The 20,847-nt window shown below is 43.8% G+C and overlaps 1 protein-coding gene across 10 annotated transcripts in view; it reads right to left on the reverse strand.

Moving 5' to 3' along the window:
• Positions 1-20,847, reverse strand: part of Dclk1 (doublecortin like kinase 1) — a 279,460-nt gene that overhangs the window by 17,907 nt on the left and 240,706 nt on the right. For 9 of the 10 annotated variants that reach the window (XM_038347473.1, XM_038347472.1, XM_038347479.1 and 6 more), the window contains 4 exons: positions 16,782-16,915; positions 13,303-13,380; positions 12,874-12,970; positions 10,932-11,012 (listed from right to left, as the gene is read on the reverse strand). In XM_038347473.1, the coding sequence (XP_038203401.1) occupies positions 10,932-11,012; positions 12,874-12,970; positions 13,303-13,380; positions 16,782-16,915 (390 nt within the window). The remainder of the gene's footprint in view (positions 1-10,931; positions 11,013-12,873; positions 12,971-13,302; positions 13,381-16,781; positions 16,916-20,847) is intronic. The other variant, XM_038347475.1, reaches the window with a different exon arrangement.

The raw sequence follows: 20,847 nt of genomic DNA on the forward strand, positions 1-20,847 counted from the left end.
TCATCTGCTATTACGACTCTGTCCTCACAAGGGTGCAGCCCCTGCTAACGCTCCTATCAGCTAAGGCTTCTTCTCTCCGCTGAATACACTACTCTCCCGGGCCAACAGTGACCAGGGCTGTCAGTGTGCGTCACTTACTGGCTCACGACGAAAAGGCCGCATGATCCTTGAATGGTGGGACTGTGTTTTGCTCGTGGTTGGATCCCCAGGTCTGAGCACAGTGCCTGGGCATATGTCGCACATTTAATAAATAATTATGGAATAGATGGATGAAGGGGCAATGGGTGTGTATCACTGTCTGGTAAAACCCAACCCTGGGAGAGATGTTCATTTCCAGTCCCTAGTTTTTTCCTCCCCCCTTCTCCACTTTACACATCATTTCTAATCTGCTGTTCCTCAAGCACCACACGCATCCTTGACGAACGAACTGCTCTCTGCACACAGGCTCTGCTCCTCCTCTCAGCGCTGGTCATTCATCTATCCAGAGGATATTAGCTACACGTCTAGACTGGAACCAAGATTTCACTAGATGGTGTAGGAAATGATCGTAAGAGATAATATGAATGGATCCTGTTCTTTGCGAATCCGGTCTCTCCTTTTCTTGAAGACGTAAGTTCATAACCTGTTCTAAGACATTTTCCTCATTTAAACACAGTCCATTCCAATGGCTTTTGTTAAGTCTCCAGTGCCTTTTATTTTGTCAGTATGCTCATATGCTTGTATTTTCTGGTATCAAGCTATCTTATTAGTCTACCGTATTATATCTGTCCATGACCTACTATTATCTATGCACCCACCTGTCCATTATTACCATGTTGTACCACCTATTCCAAGTTTTCTGCAATCACTAATGCAAGCCCTTGGTTCTCCAAACTGTGCACAGTAGGTTTTCATGCTCTAACAAACACATGGATTAATGATCAGAAGAAGGAATTAACTAATATGTCTGGGTTTTTTGGGGACACATTCTGGAAGAAGCGCTTCCAACAGTGCAGAGGGAAGGATGTTCCCATTTTACGGAACAAGCCAGAAATAAATGCTGAGGTGGGACGACACTTTGGAGCTTACAGAAACAAGGATGGGTGAAACACCTACTATGCTGAGGGTTAGATTAGGGATGCCAGGCTGTGGGAGAAAGGAATGACCTCTACCCCCTGGATGCCTGCATGCTAATGGGGAGAGAACAGGCACATGCTACACCGAATTATGAAAGAAACCAACAAGTTAAGGAAAAGTGGTTATGGGGCAGCTAGTTCCAAAGCTTGGTGGGAAAACCCAATGCTGGTGAGGGGAATGAGAACATAGTTCCCCACTGTGAGTAGGCTTACAAAACTGTTCTTGGGGGATGGATTTGACCCTGTTCTTAACGGTGGCAATAACGCTGACAGTCAGGAAGGAGAGAAAGTGGTATGGTTCTTTGATGCACAGTGTGTCAAAGTGGTTAAGCTATTGCCTACCAATCATGATATCTTTTTAAAAAAAATATTTATTTATTTATTTATTATGTATACAACATTCTGCCTATGTGTATGCTTGCAGGCCAGAAGAGGGCACCAGACCCCATTATAGATGGTTGTGAGCCACCCTGTGGTTGCTGGGAATTGAACTCAATCATATCTTAAGGTAAGAATTTATTTGGAAGAATAATGGCAAATGAAGCAGAGAGAACAGGAGAAGACTGTCCAAAACCAGTAGAATTATATTTTAAAAATGAACAAAAGCAATGGGACCTCCTGAAACTGAAAAGCTTCTGTAAAGCAAAGGACATGGTCAACAAGACAAAATGACAGCCTACAGAATGGGAAAAGATTTTTACCAACCCCACATCAGACAGAGGTGTGATCTCCAAAATATACAAAGAACTCAAGAAATTTGTCATCAAAAGAACACATAATCCAATAAAAGAAAATGGAGTACAGACCTAAACAAAGAACTCTCAATAGAGGAATCTAAAATTCCTGAAAGACACTTAAGGAAATGTTCAACATCCTTAGTCATCAGAGAAATGCAAATCAAAACAACTCTGAGATTCCATCTTACACCTGTAAGAATGGCCAAGATCAAAAACACTGATGACAACTTATACTGGAGAGGATGTGGGGTAAAGGGAACACTTCTGCATTGCTGGTGGGAGTGCAAGCTGGTACAGCCCCTTTGGATGTCAGTACGGCGATTTCTCAGAAAATTAGGAAACAACTTTCCTCAAGACCCAGCAATACCACTTTTGGGTATATATCTAAAGGATGCTCAACTGTGCCACAAGGACGTGAGCTCAACTATGTTCATAGCAGCTTTGTTTGTCATAGCCAGAACCTGGAAGCAACCTAAATACCCCTTGACCGAAGAACGGATAAGAAAAATGTGGTACAGTTACACAATGGAGTACTACACAGTAGAAGAAAATAATGACAGCTTGAAATTTGCAGGCAAATAGAGTGAGGTAACCCAGACCCAGCAAGACAATTATCATATATACTCACTCATAAGTGGTTTTTAAACATAAATCAAAGAAAACCAGCTTACAAATCACAATCCCAGAGAACCTAGACAACAATGAGGACTCTAAGAGAGACATACATGGATCTAATCTACATGGGAAGTAGAAAAAGACAAGATCTCCTGAGTAAATTGGAAGCATGGGGACCTTGGAAGAGGGTTGAAGGGGAGGAGAAAGGCAGGGAGGGGAGCAGAGAAAAAATGTAGAGCTTAATAAAAATCAATTATATATATATAATTTATATATATCCCTGTTAAAAATGGACAAAAGCTATGTTTCTGTTTTGTTAAAGATTTATTTTGATCTTATGTATTTTTATGTGTGTATTTATGTACACCACATGTGTGCAGTGCCTATGGAGGCCAGAAGAAGGCATCAGATTTTCTAGGAACTGGAAATGGAACAACAAATGGCTGTTAGCCGCCAAGTGGATGCTGCAAACTGAACCCAGGTCCTCTGCAGGAGCAGAAAGTACTCTTAACCACTGAGCCATCTCTCCAGCCCCCAGCAGTGCTTTTTCAAAAAACTGATGTAATGTAAGACATGTGGGCGATGAGTAGCCTCCTGCTCAGACCTCTAGGTAGTCCACTATCTAGTTTGTGATTCTCCATACAGCCGGATGGTGACAACAAATATGTGGCCCAGACTTTTAAATGCTGGGCAAATTCAGGGGTGTATATAAATGTCACCCCTGATGTTGTATTATGAAAATGGTACCTGGCATTTAAGACAGTCAACCACCCTTGGAATCTAAGTTAATTTTTTTGAGAGATTATTTACATATTTCACAAGGTCTGGGATGAAATGGAAAGTCTTACCAACGTTAGCATTATGCCTCTGGCCCAGTTGGGGGTTCTTCTTGAATTAAAGGGACCCCTCTCATACCGAGATGCATAGTGGGTCCCGTTGCACTTCACTGCCAGTGTTGCAGATAGATGCTACCCATGTCTTACTACTACCTGTAGTTCCAGGACACTCAGGGAGAGACTGATATTGACCTTTTGACTATGAAATAGGATGGGACATTATCCTGGGGAAACAAGTGTAGGTCAAAAAATTTGAGTCTGATTGTAGTCTTAGGATAAGTTAGAGGAGAGAAGAGAGCTGAGAGCGAGCAGGAAGGAGGAACAAGTGTGGAAGGCAGAAGCAAAAGAAACTTGGCAAGAAGGACCATGCCTTTCTCCCAGCTAAGGTGAGACTAGCACAGAACAGACAAGGTCTGTGTTTAAGTGGAGGGGAGGTACGCTACCAGGAAAAGGCAGGCAGAGGAAGGGAAAGGAAGAGCTAATTATTGGTGGCCCTACGCTAACAACACATACCTAATTCCCTTTATCCTCAGACTAGCACCGACAAGCACCCACAATAATCATTATCAGTCCCATTTGAAGATGAACAAACTGAGGCTCATAGAGGTAATTTGCTCAAGGTTAAGTCAAAAGTGAACCATGTCTGAACCGTTCTTTCTACCAAAGCGTACTACATCAAGAGGATATCCACTCTCACGGAGTCCTGTGTACCTAGACTCCAAGTTAGCTAAGTGCAAATATTCAGCAAGTAGCCGTGAGGTCAGCAGTGAGTTTGGTCAGGGCAGAAGGAACCAGAGATACTTAGGCTTAAGTGGAGCCTGAGGGGAATTTAGAGGCCAGTGGGAGTAGTGGTGAGCACGGCAGGAGAATGTTCCTCCAGGGCATTGTTAGAAACTTCTCCGTTAAATGAGGACGAGGCATCCTTTCATCTGTGACATGGAAAACTCATCTAATAGGGCCAGGGCTCTGGGGTTGTAGGACAGACTGGGCAGTACCAGAAGGGCCTGGCTGACCTTGCATGAAAGGGAAGAGGTGCACTGCTGACAGTGTGGACCTTACTGGCGCGGTTTGTGTTTAATAGCTTCAGTGCAAACGAGAAAGACAAAAAGAGATCCAGCCATCACTCACTCTCTAGACAGACCCATCCCACCCCTGGGCCGGCACCTTTGCCCATTTCCCCTCACCAGCCTCTCCCAAGCAGGTTCTTGAGGAAAGGCTTTGCTTCCACCATCCTGCCTTTGACTTCCTCCTCATTTTCTACCCTGACTCTGGCCTGAGTCTCCTGTCAGATCTTTCAGTGACTCTTCTGAGTTTCTGAGACCTGGAAATTCAAGCTCACAGCCTTAAATTTCAGTGAAGGTTGACATGGAGGCAGGGGGATGGACCAGATGACTCTCACGGTTCACCAGTGATATCTTAGATTTAATAAATTTTAGAACATTTCTGCAATTAAATAAGGTGACTCAACTATAGGAGGTCACAAGCACACACACAGACACACACACACACATGCACACACCACTCACAATACACTCACACATTAAAACACAAGCTTTCACACAAACACACAAGTTCACACACACACATGCTCACCCACAAGCTCATATACACACATACACTGCAAACAATAGACTGTAGCATTTCTTGATAAATTTTGAAGGCTTTGAGCATAACAGAATTAAAAGACATAAACAATTGGATTTTCAGGGCTCTGATGTATACTCCAGCCGTACAGATTGATGGTGGGAGTTAGCTAACTTTCTGCCTTGCATCAATGCACTAAATAGGACTCACTTAAAAACATGTATTTTTATATATACATCTTTATCACTATTACTTAGAATAGATTATGTGCCAAAAATGTGCTATGAATTTTCTAGATGTGACAAACCTGGCAGTATTTTACAAATAGCTATAGTATTATTACCATACGCTCTGGTTTGGGAGCCGTCGCTGAAGTTGGACTCAGGCTGGCTGTGGTTTAAGGCTAGCGGTTTTTGATTTAGAAACTCCCATCCACCACTTGGCAGGACATCGCAACTGACAAGAACAAAATTAGTTTGCAAAATGGAAAATGAACTCTCCCAGCTGTCTGATGGAGAGCTAACCTCCTAGTCTGCATTCTCTCAGGACTGCTTGGGAAGAGCTGTGGTGAGGGGAGGTGGGGGGGCTCGGATGTGAAGTCACTGGGTAGGGTGAATTCTGCTTTCCTGGGGAGGCACACTGGGGTCACGCATTAGAAAAGCTGCCTTCCCACATGGCTTTTTGGGTTTGATTCAGGGATCTGGTTTCCAGTCCATTTATTGCCAGACTCTATTATTAAAAATACCTGTAGATTTATGAGAAGCAGGGAAGCCTTGAATAGTTTACTATAAGGATATTCCAATTTAGCTTAAAATAATGCCCAGCTCATTAGCATGTTCTACAGTGCCTGCACTCTACCTCCCAGGGCGCTGCCCCCACTATCCTCCTTAACATCCCCAGCCTCACACTGCCCCTACCAGGTACTTCCAGCCTCCGGCTTTCCTTGAGTCTGTGATTCGCACTGTGCTTTGTGTGAGGAAAGAAAATGCCCAAATGGAAGCGACTTTTCATGTCATCATTTGTAATTTATGGATATAGATAAGTAGTTTTACATTTAATTACAATGTCACTGGAGTTCATTAACTTTATCACCCGCCCCACCAGCACAATAAGGGGCATGTATCTGTGCTCTTGTGTGCCTGTGGTTGGATTCCATCAGTCAGCATGGGTGTGTGGGCTCGCTTACGATACCATCTAGGCTTCTTCTCTCCTTGATCTCTTTCTTTCTTTCTCTTTCTTTTTCTTTCTTCTTTCTTTCTTTCTTTCTTTCTTTCTTTCTTTCTTTTTTTCTTTCTTTCTTTCTTTCTCTCTCTCTCTCTCTCTTTCTTTCTTTCTTTCTTTCTTTCTTTCTTTCTTTCTCTTTTTTCTCCCCCCTCTCTCTTTCTTTTGAGTGTCATGGCTCAGCACTATCTTTCCAAAGGAATAATTAGGTAAGATAGGCAAGATTAAATTTAAAGGCTAGAAAGAAACAAGAAGTCTCAGCTTGGCTCTAGACCTAGCTTGACTTATTTAGACCCGTCTTTCCATTAGAACAGAGTCTGAAAGCTGCCCTGGTGCCACAATCACGTGGGAGTCCTGAGAAGCCTCCGTGCTCCGACACAGTGACAGAGCGACGAAAGCAGAACCTGGAAGGGCAGAGCCCGGCTTCAGACCTGCATGAGACTCCGCAGAGCTTCGTGCTTCAGTGTCTTTGTGCCTTATTCACCACTGAACTCAGTAAAATAATGAAGAAAAATGTAAATTAATAAAATCACAGTATCGGAGAGTGTAGTGATATTTCATTTGTATTTTAATAAATAAAGCTTGCCTAAAGATCTGAGAGAAAAACAGCCCCACTGGTCAGCCTTACAGACCAGGCAGTGGTGACACACACCTTTAATCCCAGTAGCCACACTAGCTGGCCATAGAAACCCGGTAGTAGTGATGCATGCCTTTAATCTCAGCCCTAGAGAAGAATATAAGGTCGGAGGAGACAGCTCTCAGACACAGTCTCTTTCTTAGATTCCTGGAGGCAGGATCACCATTACAGACAGAGGGAGAGGTAAGAGCCAGTGGCCGCCTGTTTTGCTTTCCTGACTTTCAGGTTGTGCTCCAGTTTCTGTCTCTGGGTTTTTATTAATTGTGCTACAGGAGAGTGTTTGGAAAACAACACAGGCTAACAATAACAACAACAACAGCAACAACAACAACATAAACAAGGTGGTACATAAAATTAAACATAATGCTCATTAGATCCTAATCACAAAAAAGAGGATTGGTTTTGGAAGTGTCTGGTTGCCTGAACTTTCCCCCAAGATGTACTACTTTCCAAAAAAGCTTCATTTCAGGGCAAGTGTCTCATGTCAGCCCCTTATTTCTAGGATGAACAAGATACGCTATCTCCTGTTCCTGTTAGGTGCACGGCATGCCTGCCTAGGTCCCGTGACTCTACAAAAGAGGGATGTGCGGTGAATGAACCTGGCTATGACAGTTCCTGGTGGCACTTTGCAACTGTATTAAAGCCAGTATTGATAGGGCTGCTGTGCACCTCATTGGGGAGGAATTTGTGGCTTCCAAACAGAATCATCTGTTGGTTGATGAATTTTCTTCCTTAATTCAGCTATCCACATACTAACACACAATACGATTTTCATTGTGTCATTGTGTGACAACAGATGACACAGTCACTGGCTTTACCTGTACCAAATTCAACAAACATTTACTAAGTATCCAAGAGTTGGAGCTTCAGCTAGCCAGGTTTTCACCTTTAAGCATCCCAAGAGGTAGACAAATGGATTTTATTTCCTCCTGACCTACTTCCTCTGGCAGGAAAGAGGCTTGGGAGAGAAACAAACTTGCCTGAAGTTACCTAGGCGGATGGGTTTCCATTCCGCTCTCACAAGAATACCTTTTTTTCATGTGGCTCACTGGACCCACCTGATAAGCCATCCATCACCCATGACACTTTCCAGGTCAAAGAAAATGAGGAACAAGGTAGAGTTGGTACCCAGAGCCTATTAAAAAGAAACTTGGACTTGCTTAAAGGATGCTCCGGGATGAAGGTTAAAATAAGTGACTTTTGCTGACTCCATTTTTTTTCTACTGCCTTTCTGCTCTACTTTTCGTTTCATAAGAAATCACCTTTTCAATTCCAGGTGGACCACGTAGAAGGTCGTCATATAAGCAATACAGAAAACCAGAACAAATGAGAGCGCAAGAAATGGCTTGCGCAGACACCCAAGGGGCTTACGCGACTATCATTACTTTTAGTCCCCTTAGGGAGAGGCTTTCCGTGGTGGCCAGCTATAATCTGATTGCCAAATGCAAAATGTCTTGTTAAATTTATATCCCTTTAAGCCCCTAATTCATTTATTTTGATGGCTTGGTCTTTTGTGTGCTGACCTTTACTAGGCTAAGCACTGGTGGCCAAAGCTTACTGGGCAAATTTGTTATTTGGAGGCAAAGAAAACAAGCGGTTTCTGACTTAGCTGCCATGTAAAGATAGTATCAGTGTGAAGCCAGCACTTTCCACACCAGATTTTAAAAAGGTTTCTCTAAAATCATGTTTTTCCCCCGTCAGAATGCCCCGTTTACTTTGTCTTATTTTACACCTAGATGCTATATTTGCTTTTTAAAAAGTTTGTTTATTGTTGTTGTTGTTGTTGCTTTTTAAGAATCAGAGAAAAATTGAAATGAAGCAGGAATTCAACTGTCCAGAGGTTCAGAACTGCGGAATGGAGTGGTCGGACACAGGGCTTGTGGGAGAAGCTGTGTGTAAGGCAGCTGAGGGGGCAGACGCTTGTGTTGAGGTGTGCGGGCTGCCCCCTCCAGAGGATGATACCAGAAGGTATCCTTATTTGTGTTTCTACCCTGTTGGGTTGGGGATATTTTAGTAGGGTTCCAGCTGTGTCTGGAACCCCTCATAGATAGATACAGACCCATTCATAAGGGTATCTTGTGGTACACACCCATGGCCTTCTGGAGCTGACCTCTGGACTATCCTTCCAAGACCCCTAAGGGCCGAGCTCTCGAAGTCACCCCATCAAGCCCTCTACAGCATTCTCTATAGAAGCTTCTGGTCCAGCCCTGCTCACTGCCTGTGGCTGTTGGTTGAGTTTCACAGAGCTCCTGGAGGGCGAGTCTAAGGATCTAAGAGGAACACATTGAGGTATCTAAGATGGCTCTTGTCATCTATAAAGCGCTTTCCTTTAGGGGGTGATGCTTCAAATTTTACCTTTAAGTCTGTGTGGTCACCTGTCTCAGTTTTTACAATTCGATAAGTTGTGGGTCATAGATGTTAAATGAACCCACAAAGATCATTCTAGATCAATTACTGCCTACGGCTGGCTTATAGATCTCTCTCACACACCGCAGAGAAGACGTGACCCCTGAGTTAGAACAGCTAGTCTGAAAGGGCACTGAATTGAGGTAACATTATCATGAGGTCAGTGTCCATATGACGTTCTTCTGGATTTCCAGGGTTTCCACTTAAAACAAGGGCAGAGATAGAGTGTGGTACACTGGAATCTCCAGACTTTGATCTTGTAGTGTGAGATGCCTGACTATAAAATCTGTCTCAATTCCAGGTGTGGCTACTTGGAGGAAAAATCATATGGTTTCAGTCTTCTTGTCTGTGAAATGGGTACAATAACTGACTATTACACTGCCTATCCTAAAGGCTTGTTACCAGGCTCAAACAGGACACTGTCAAAACCTTCCTACTTGATAGTAAAAGAGAATTTTGACTTAGCATCCTGATGTGGAGCTCAGCATGAGGTTGCATGAGTGGGAGTTGCCTTGCCTCACTGCCCCAGGGATGAGGAGGGGAGTACTCTCACATACATGCACATTTGAGAGCCTCTGCTGGGGGAAAAGGCCAGAAAGAAACCTTGGCTTACACCCTTACATGCTCACATTCGTGAATATTCTCCTGGTATATAAAGATAACTTTCACCATGGTGTGCAAACATGGGAAGTACTAGCCTGCTGGCCCATGATCATTCTCTATAGCATCAGTAAGGTCCCGAGCATGTGCCACCCTGCACACCACCTCACCAGTTGAGAGTACTTCCCATTCACACCTTGTTCTCCATAGTGATTTTAGAAAGGAGCCACGTGACCATTCGCCAAAGTCACTCTTCGGAGAAGGGGAACAGGAATGTTTTTTTTGGTCTTCAACCTAGAGCTACATCTATCGGTGTAGTGGGGAGGCTGGCAGAGTCTGTCAGGAAACTAATGGTTCTGGGAGTGTCGTGTCTGTTTCTACACACATACCTGTATCTGTCTTCTACGCTGGCACCAAGAATCATTCAACCAAATCATGGAGCTTCCCCATCTGCCAGCGGGGACTGCATGGTGACTGGGTTAGAAAGTTACCAAGTGGTGCGGACAGACGTGATCAATTAATATGCATGGAGTGCTTAAAACAGTGCCACAGACTCTGGAACTTATGCCCTTTATGAATATTAAGCATCATTACCTATCAGAATTGTTTCACTAATAATTTGTAGAGAGATAGAGTGTGAGAAAATAGTGACTTTTCTAGAGGACGGTTTTATTGCTGAAAAACAACCAGTAGTCCTCAAAGGGCTGTGACAGGCCATCATTCAAAAGCTTGGGAACACAGCCTCTAAGCTGTCACCTTAGAAGCTCATTTTGAGGAGGCTACCAGGTGCTGTGGACACACTCAGGCTTGAGTGGTGCTGAGCTGAGCTCTCAGGCGCAAGCAGAAAACCTTGGCTCCTTGTACTCAGACATGGAAACTGACTGAGAGCATCTGCACCATCTTAGTGGCTGTTATCCAGCCTGGATCTTACCACAGAGAGCTGCTGAGAGACAGGAGGGTCAGGACCACACCCACATCAACCTCCCTGCTGGAAGGCAGTTCTTCAGAAAGCCAGTAAGACGGACACATCAGAGGCCTCCATGGAATACTTGGGTGACCTCAGGGTGGGGAACCAAGCCAAATGCACTTCAAGGAAGAGGCAGTGCCACTAGGAAATCTGCAGATGCAGTTTTAAAAGGGGTGCCGGTGGCAGTGGCTACAGAGAAAGAAGGTCACTTACATTAACCCAGGGATGCTCAAGGACCTGCAAGGCTGAGAATCTCTGGTCCACGTTAACCAGCAGCATCATGTTGATGAGTTCCTGTGAAGGGGAATATTAGACTCCATTTATCCAACCCTGGAGGGAAAATCTGGGGGTTTGCAAATTCAGGATTGCAATCTCAGTTTGGAAAAGCTCACAATCTAAATCATGTCACCCCACTTACCCATGGCTAGCTGGATCACACCTTCAAACATTAAAGAGACTGTGAACTTTTATACAGCTTAGTTGATAGAAAAACAAAATGAAATCAATATTTATGTAAATCCTATAAAAATAAAATAGCCTTAGAAGCAAAGAAATTACTCATGTTAGACAATAACTTTTTACTAGGATGTAATACTTTTAAGTCAGATTTCATAGTTGTATAGATGCCACATAAAAAATAAAGAACAACTTTGGGGCTAGAAAATGGCTCAGGGGCTAAGAGCACTGATTACTCTTCCAGAGGACCTGGGTTCAATTCCCAGCATCCACATGGTGGCTCACAACCTGTAACTCCAGTTCCAGGGGATGTGACACCCTCTTCTGGGCTCTACAGGCGCTGTCCTCATGAGACACATATGCATGAAATAAAAATAAATAAAATCTTTTAAAAAATACTTGAAAGCTGGGCGGTGGTGGCGCACGCCTTTAATCCCAGCACTCGGGAGGCAGAGGCAGGCGGATCTCTGTGAGTTCAAGACCAGCCTGGTCTACAAGAGCTAGTTCCAGGACAGGCTCCAAAGCCACAGAGAAACCCTGTCTCGAAAAACCAAAAAAAAAAAAAAAATACTTGAAGTTTCTGTTTTGACAGACAAAGAAATGGGTCCTTATCCTGATTTCCAGGCAGCATGTTTAAGGCTATAGAAAATGAATGAAGGATGATTTGCCAACTCTGCTCACTTTCACATCCAGTTTGATATCATTTTCGTACTTTCATCAGAGAGGAGCTGATCTTGGGTTGGCAGGGTGAAGAAGCACGAGTTCCGTCGCTCCTGCCTCTGAACCCCAGGTACCCTATGAGGTTGGACTTGAATAATGACATCTCTATGACATCCTTTTTGGTCATTTCAAACAGAGGCCGAGGCTGGGCTCTCTTCCCTCTGATTAATCAGTCGCTTGATTCACTTATTTATAAACCTCTCTGGTTTATTGACTACACAGAACCACTGGTCCACTGGTTGTATTCTGGTTGTGATGTCAGAATTGCTGATACGGCAGCGAACTAAATGGGCAAAAATCAGGGGCTGGAGGGATAGCTCAGCGCTCAAGCGCATTTGCTGCTCTTGCAGAGGACCTGGGTTGGGGTCCCAGCACTCATATCAGGTGGTTAGAAACCCCTGCTACTCTAGTCCCAGGCAAAGACACAAATGCATACAAAACATTTTCATAAGTGGACAAAAATCCTAGCCTTCACAGAATTTGCATTCTAGTGGGAGAGTCTGGAAATCAATTGCCTAAGTAGGATTTGATCTCCTACCAACATATGTTTATGCAGGTTATATATGTTTAAGTAGGTGGCTATAGATGGACAATTATATGACAGAGAGGATGGGCGTTCTATTTTTGAGACTAAGAACACATGTTGTGCATAAAACAATAGAGAAGGAGGACAAGGCGAGGAGGACAAGGTGAGCCAAGAAAAGTTAAGAGCTACAACTGGCACCAGTGGCCAGAGGTGGCTTCCCTGAGAGGAACCATGCAGGGAAAACAACAATCCTGTGCCGAAATGAGACTGGAATGACAGCAAGATGGTGGCCCTGATGTCTGTGAAAGCTTGGAAAACCCAGGTCTTCTATCTAAAGTATGTCCTGGAGTCACATTTTATCACTGGTCTGTTAGCACACGCTCGTTTAATTGGAATCAATGCTTCCACTAAGGCACCAGGCTCCAGGGAACAGGGCAGCGATGATCCCCCTACCTTAGCAGAATCTGACACATTGTCCCAGTACGGAGGTGGGAAGTCCACTTGGCCCATCAAAATCTGATCAAAAAGCACCTCTTGGTCATCACCACTCCTGTGTGGACAACAAGAGAAAGCAGAGCTGGGTGTCAGCTCATCACATACCCCTTCAATGTGCAAAGTATGCTTTTTGTCTAAGCCACTGAAAATGTCGGTATGCAATTGTTTTGGTAAATTAACAAAGAATGAGGTTAAAGACGGCATGAGGAAGATTTATGGTATGCATGTAAATTAGCATGCAACATGGAAAAAAGAATGAGAATCGCAAGTGGGATTCTTATTATGCTCCCCGCTGCTAGAGGCTCCTTTGTGCGAGAAGGGCAAATGGATCATTCAGAGAGCAGAGAAATGACTTGTTAGAGCTGAATAAAGGATTGCTGCCCATACCCACGGAACGGAGGGAAACCACACAGCAGGATGTAAGTGATCACACCGGCTGCCCAGATGTCCACCTTGAGGCCATATCTGACAAAAGGAATGATGCTGGAGTTAGCAAAGTCAGCCAGGACAAATTACACAGCCCCAAATCATGACTCTTCCACTGCCAACCCAAGGAGACCAAGCAAAATTTTAAAAAATCTGCCAACTGAACACAAACCCCAGAAGAAAGTTCTTTCGCAGTCCGGGCAGGCGCTGTGCAAGCTGCCACGGGAGGGAAGCCGCCAGCAGTCCTACCTGGCTGTGGTGCCTGTGAACCACAGCAAGGCCTGACTTGCCAAGAGAGCCCTAAAGGTGCAATGGTGGCATTGCTGTCCTAGAGGTAACCAACAGCTGTTTAATTAGACTGAAGACCTGGTCAACAGGCACAAACCATGCCAGCTATCCAGGGCTAGTGAGGCCACTGATCCTGAAGGAGAAGGCTTTTCTTTTCTTTTCTTTTCTTTTCTTCTCTTTCTTTCCTTTCCTTTTCTTTTTTTTTTCTTTTCTTTCTAGAGAAAAGGTTTTTCTGTAGTTTTGGAGCCTATCCTGGAACTAGCTCTTGTAGACCAGGTTGGCCTCTGCCTCAAATGCTGGGATTAAAGGCATGAGTCACCACTGCTTGATGAGAACAGCTTTCTTCCACCGTACCAAAGCAGTACAGTTCCTAACTGTGTTTCTATAATTTAACCTTATATCCTACTCTCCTCAAAAAAGCATCTCCTTGCAACAAAGAGTCCATTGTGGAAGCCACACCCAGTCAAAATGAACAGGGCAACTGGTTGTGGGGTGACCAGACCTAGTGGATGCTTACACAAATCATGAACTCAGGGTTCAGAGAACATCGTGGAAGAAGGGGCAGGAAGACTGCAAGAGCAGGAGGTCCAAGAAATCTGATGTGCAATTGTGTTTCCAGTTTGATTGGGATACTCATGATACTTCAACAATACAGCTGCCTAAACAAGATCTGCCTAAGAACAGCACTGGTGGACATGCTAATGGGGAGGAGGCAAATCTTCTGGGACTCTAACCCTAGACAAAGAGCTATAAGCAACCAAGGAATGCTGACATCTGAGAGATGAGAATTGTCTTCCCCAGGGATGAACATCGTAGTTGGTTATTCAATGCCAAGTGGTCATCCCTGAAATCATACACATATAAGGAACAATAAACTGACCCTTCAGGGGTCATACTTACACATTAAAGAACATGTATACTGAATAATAACAAAAAACCCCATGAATAACAGAAGGTCTGGGGGGAAGAAAGGGAAGGGGAACATGATATAATTATATTTTGACTTTAAAAAGTTAAATAAAAAATTGCATCACATAAAAAGTATATCTGCAAAAAAGCAAAAAGTTGCCGGGCCGTGGTGTCATGCGTCTTTAATCCCAGCACTCGGGAGGCAGAGGCAGGCGGATCTCTGTGAGCTCAAGGCCAGCCTGGTCTACAAGAACTAGTTCCAGGACAGGCTCCAAAAGCTACTGAGAAACCCTGTCTCAAAAAAAAGTAAAAATAAACAAAACAGTACTGCAGAGATGGCTCAGCAGTTTAGAACAGCGATTGCTTTGCAGAAGACCCAAGTTCTGTTCCCAGCACCCACATGGCAGCTTGCATATGCAACTCTAATTCCAGGGGATCCAATGCCCTCTTCTGACCTCCATAGGCACTTCATGCATGTGGTGGAAAGACATACAAGCTGGCAAAACATTCATAAACATAAAATAAAAATAAACCTTTTTTTAAAAAAAAGATAAATTGGAAAAGACTGAGGCTTGTGAACACACACACACACACACACACACACACACACATTAAATACTACAAGCCTGGGCTGATCCGTTTGCTGTGGATATTTTAATTTTTAGATGGGGCTGGGTCCAAATATCCTTGATTTAGAAACAGCAATTAAAGATTATTTTTTAGTTTATAAAGTATGATATACATCATCTTATTTATTTCCCCTCAGACACTGTAGACTGGACAAAATAAATATCACATATTTTATAGAAGATAGAAGGGCTTCAGTGGGTGAGTAATTTTGCTCAAGATCACACTGTGTCTCAGCAGCAGAGCCAGGCTCCAGCTAAGCGCCCAACCACATCCTCTTTCTACTCAACGCACACAGTATGCATTGAGATATGTCCTAGCCAGAAAGTTGGCAGGTAGAGGCAGTATTACCAAGGGTTGGCAGCCAAGGTACTTGTGTGAGTTTCCAAATCACTCAAATTTGGCTAACCATATAGTCCCCAGGGCTGAGGAGACGGCTCGGTGGGTAAAATAGCTTTCTATCTAGCCTGATGAGTTTGAATTTCTTGACTCGTGTGGTCGAAAGAGAGAGTTGTCTTCTGACCTCCACATACATGTAAATAGATAAAAGAACAAGGAGTCCTAAGGATCCCCCCAGGAGGCTTACTTGCTTGTGTGTTCTGTCTTTTCGTCTTTTGGGTGAAATTCATTCTCTACCTGGGTATAAGTTTATGTCATGAGCGATGAGAACACTTGGGGCTGGGAGGTATCTCAGAGGCAGACCGCTTCTACAGGGTGCTGACCACCCTGGGTTCAATCCTTTGCAGCAGAACACAAACAAACAAACAAAGAAAAAAAGCAAGAAAAATGGGGCTGCGGTCTGCTTCTCACACACCATCCTTTTCAGTCCTTTAGTTGAAGGGTAGCATTTCAGATCTCTGGCTGTAGCTCTTGGTAACAGAATTAAAAGCAAAACAAAACAAAACAAAAAGCTGATAAAGCCTCTGTTTTAAGTCACCCTGAGTTCAAATCCCAATCCAGCCACTAGGGAGTCATGTGACTACAGGCCGCTTAGCCTGTTGGATGAAAAATCTTCACATATTCACCTGGGAAATGGCAGGAGCATCGTGCACCATCAAAGTGAGAATTGAGTAGAGTTTAAGACTTGGCACAAAGTAGGCCCTTTAGGAATGGGTTGCTCCCCTCTCAATCTAGGGCGGAGACGGACATTCATTTCATTCTGCACACACACCAGCAAATAGCCCATGGCCTTCGGGGGTCCAAGACATTTGTTTTCCTTAGAGAAGCAATAGCTAAGATGACCAAAATGGGGCCAAGGTATAAAGCTAGGTGAGAAAAGTGACCAGAGGGGAATTTATAACAGTATCTCATTCTTTTATATTTAAAAGTGATTTAATTACTATTGATATGCGTCTCTCCACTTATCTGGACATTTATTAAATTTTTTATGATTAATAGTTGCTTTACCTTTAGCAGAGACCAAATGCAATCTTTAAACAGGATGACAGTCACTGGCAACTTGCTTGGGAAGACAAAGAAAAATGGCTTGCTGAACAGGTGGGGGAGGGAATAGAAAGGGGAGGGGAGAGAGAGTGGATGGCTAATTCTGCCCACGCCCACAGCTCTTTCATGATTCTTACTCCTTCGCAAGTTCTAAAGCCAAGGGGGGCACTCACCCAGTCTCTGCAATGATTTCGGGAGCCACATATGTTGGGGTGCCACAGACTGTGTACAGAGGGCCATCAACAATGGTGGCCAGACCAAAGTCACCCAACTTGAGCGACTTACTGCCATCCTGGTGCTCATATACCTAAAATAAAGGTAAAAAGCATTAAGTGTCTTAAAGCCAAGAGCACTGAGCTTTAAGTTTAATGCAAATGAAACAAACAACAAAGGCCCAGGCAATCATGCACAGATAGCCATCCCGGAGCATCTTTCTTGATTTCAATGCAACATTAGAGGCAAGGAAGGAATGGCAAATGGAGATTTGTTTAGCAAATAATGGGGGCATTTATACAACAAGATGGAGGTGCTCATGGAAATGGGAGCTGGGGAAATGGCTCAGTGGGCAAAGGAGCTGCCACCAAGCCTGATGATACACGTTCATCCCAGGACCCAGGATGGACACACACACACACACACACACACACACACACACACACATTTATGCATATACACAAACACACACCATCTCACACACAATTCTCTCATGCATACATCCACTCTCACACACACACATACACACTCAAATAATAGATGCACACAAACATATACATTCATACATATGCAAACACATACTCACAATACATACACACACTCTCTCACACACACAGACACACAGACACTTACACAATACACACAGGAAATAATAAATAAAAGTAAAAACAAATTAAAGGGTAATATAGGGTCATATTTACTGAAATGAATTATACTTGGGACGTGAGGATAGGATCTTCAGGTTGTTTTGTATATGTCCTTTAAAAACACATGAGACCAAAATCTGAAATAACAGTAGGAACTGGCATTCCTACTCTGGGAAGCAATTGCGAAGATTTCTCTCTTTGCCTGTCTGCATTTGATGTTTTCCACAAAAGGAATACCGAAAGTCTCTCACTCTGAATACACCATTCATGAAAGCAGTCACTTCCTTTCCACATACCACCCTTCAGTAATGGAACAAAACATCCACACAGATATTAAAATACTTTCTTTTCAGTCCCCCACATTTCCAGCAAGATCTATTTCTAATTTTTATTAATAATTGAAGAGCATGTTAACATTTCATTTCACCTGTAGCAGTCTGGAAAGATTTATTTGGTGTAGAGTCAGCACTCAGCCTCACTTTCCTTATTAGGGCAGTAAGTCTGCAGTCTTCCTCTGAACAAATCAAAACAAGCAGGCTCGTGCCTCTTAGGCAAATATGTAAACTCCACCAAAAGGATATATTTTTAAAAAAGCAGCCCAAACAACTTCATTGATTACAAAAAGGGTAAAAGGGCACACAGAATTCTCACTCGGTGCCCTCTCCTGGGAGCAATAGGATGGAGAAAGCCACGGGTCAATCCTGTTTCCAGATCTCAAGAGCAATCTTCAAGAGATCCTCCAAAGGAATAGCCAAGCTTTTGACATTTACCAAGATGATTTACCCAGCAAGTTGAGGCTCACTCATCCCTGTTATTTCTTGCCAAAGCGGTCACTTGCTGAAGCCAAGTGGGCCTCTTGCACAACAAGGCATATCTCCACATGTCAGGAGCACTACTACAGGCTACCTCCGTCTGCCTTGGCATGCCACCGAGGCACTGGGGCAGATGTTTGGCCAGCTCAGCTGCAGGGTCAGCCATGACCCATTGGAGCTGACTGTTCCGTTGAGGCTAGCTACTTCTCAGGGGCAACTGTCTTTTCTGTATAGAAATGATTCATCTAACATCTCATCCACACTCACAATGGGGACTCTTTGTCTCTGGGGTTCTGGATCCTGATCAAGTTTGGTCTGCCCTTGGCTAGGCATCCAAAGACTTACGCAATCACCTGCAGTTTGGCTGCTTGGGAATAGACAGACACGCGTCCAGTTGTCTTCCGGGTGGCTGCTATCTTCTCTATTTAATGAAGCAGCTGCGTGGGTTTAAGTTAGCACTTGCAGGCACCAGATCTATGAAACACTATAGTTTCTGCAGCCTAAATGTTATCGTGCTGGCTGCTCTGGTCATCCAAACAATAAGCAAATGTTTTCCATGAAAGGAAACCTGAGATGGGACCATTGAGATTGGCTGTCTAGTTCATTTCCCGTATAGACCAGAGCTGTTTACCTCCTGAATTCCATTTTGGTATCAATAACTTTTCTAAATTGCAGAATGCCCTCTTGCTTTGATGTTGTGTGGGGTCTGAGCACTCACGATGTGTGCTTTGCCAAGCTGAGCAGATTATGATATATTCAACCCCATTTGTACAGGAAGTTTCCCACCCCTAAACACAGTATCTATATCACCGAGCTTCAGTCTCAAGTTTGGCAAAACCAGATGTTGGAGGACGCAGTCACCAGAGGCTTGTTGTGGTTCTGGATATGACTGTAATTTCCGCACAGGAGGGCTACTAATGATTGCCATTTTAGTAATAATTCTGTCTAAGTGCATACAAATTATATTTAATACAGATGAACAATGTAGTTGAAATGAAGAAAAACGTTAAGGACTGGGGTTCACCCTCCAGCACTGCAAAAGACAAACAAACAAACAAAAAAACCCCAAAACCCCAACCAGCAAAAGGAAAAGACAAACATGCTGCGTAAAACAACGGAGGCATCCTTTAAAATATTAGCGCGCCCACACACGGCAAAACATTTACATATATCGAAGCTATACTTCTGTATTCCTTTTTTATTCCTTTAATCACATGCACGTGCAATTACCCCCTGCTTTTTTAATATTTGAAAACTGCGCAGTTTTCACGAGTGTAAAGAGACTCAGGTTGTCGCCTGGCAGGACAGACAAAGAACTCAGAGACAAAGGCGGACTCCGTGTGACTGAGAGCATTTCAAGACATTCGAGGCCTCTAACGAAAACTTCCACAAAAACGCTTTCGCAGGTGGATGAATATCTGCCCAGGCCTCTAGTTGGGAATTCCGTTTAACTTGTTGTCAGGCAGGGCAGGAAGCAAGGTCACTTTGGGGTTTCTCCTCTGTCAACACTAGGGGAAAAGGATGGAGAGGAGTGGGCTCAGCGTTTGTTCTCGCCCAATGGGAATGTCCCTTTCTGACAGGGCACACTGAGCTCTCACAAATGGGGCCCATAACGCGTGCTGGCTGCAACCGGAGGGCATTAATTCTATTTTGGTTGCTTTGTTTTGATTTTTTTTTTTTTGAGACACAGTTTCTTTGTAGAGGCCTGACTGTCCTGGAACTAACTCTGTAGACCAGGCTGGCCTTGAACTCACAGAGATCTATCTGCCTGCCACTGCCTCCTTAGTAAGGGGATTTACAGGGATGCACCAATGAGATGCATCAGACCTGTGACCAGTGAGGCCACTTGTAGATGTAACTAAAACTGTATTTTAAAAAAATCACAACTTTCTCAATTCATTTGTTTGTGGTGTATGCACTCCCAAAGCTACCTGTACCACGGTATTTCCATGGTGACCCTGAATTCATATGGAGCCAAAGCTTTAAGAGTTCAAAAAACATTAGGGCTGCTCACAAATTCCCATTTAAGATGCTAAAGCCTCAGGGTGGAAGAAATGACTCAGTCATTCAAAGCACTTTCTGTTTTCCCAGAGGACCCAAGTTTGGTACCTAGCACCCATATCTTGTGGTTCACAATTGCCTGTAGCTCTAGCTCCAGGGCATCTGACACCCTCTTCTGGTCCCCATGGGCACTGTGCTCATGTGAACACACATACTCAAAAACAAAATTTTAAAGTTGCTGTCAAGCTTCACACACACACACAAAAAGGCAAGTCTCAGAATGAATTCTGAGGTTCTGCTGGGGCAGCTCTCCACACTATGACCATGTGACCAATCCTCAGGAAGGGTGCTACCAGACTCCAAGTACAGGCCTGACAGCCTAACCCCCTGAGTTGGGCTCTGGTACAGGGGGACCATTTTGCCACGACTGTATGTTAAAGCCTCTATAAAACATGACCCCCACGTTGAGAGGGAGCACATTAATTGTCAGTCAAGGAGTTCACAACATGAGGTATAATTTAATGTTCAGCTCAGGCCCCTTAAATACTATGGCTGTTCCCCCACAT

Source organism: Arvicola amphibius, chromosome 11 (genome assembly GCF_903992535.2).
Source record: "Arvicola amphibius chromosome 11, mArvAmp1.2, whole genome shotgun sequence".
In the NCBI taxonomy this organism is placed as follows: Eukaryota; Metazoa; Chordata; class Mammalia; order Rodentia; family Cricetidae; genus Arvicola; species Arvicola amphibius.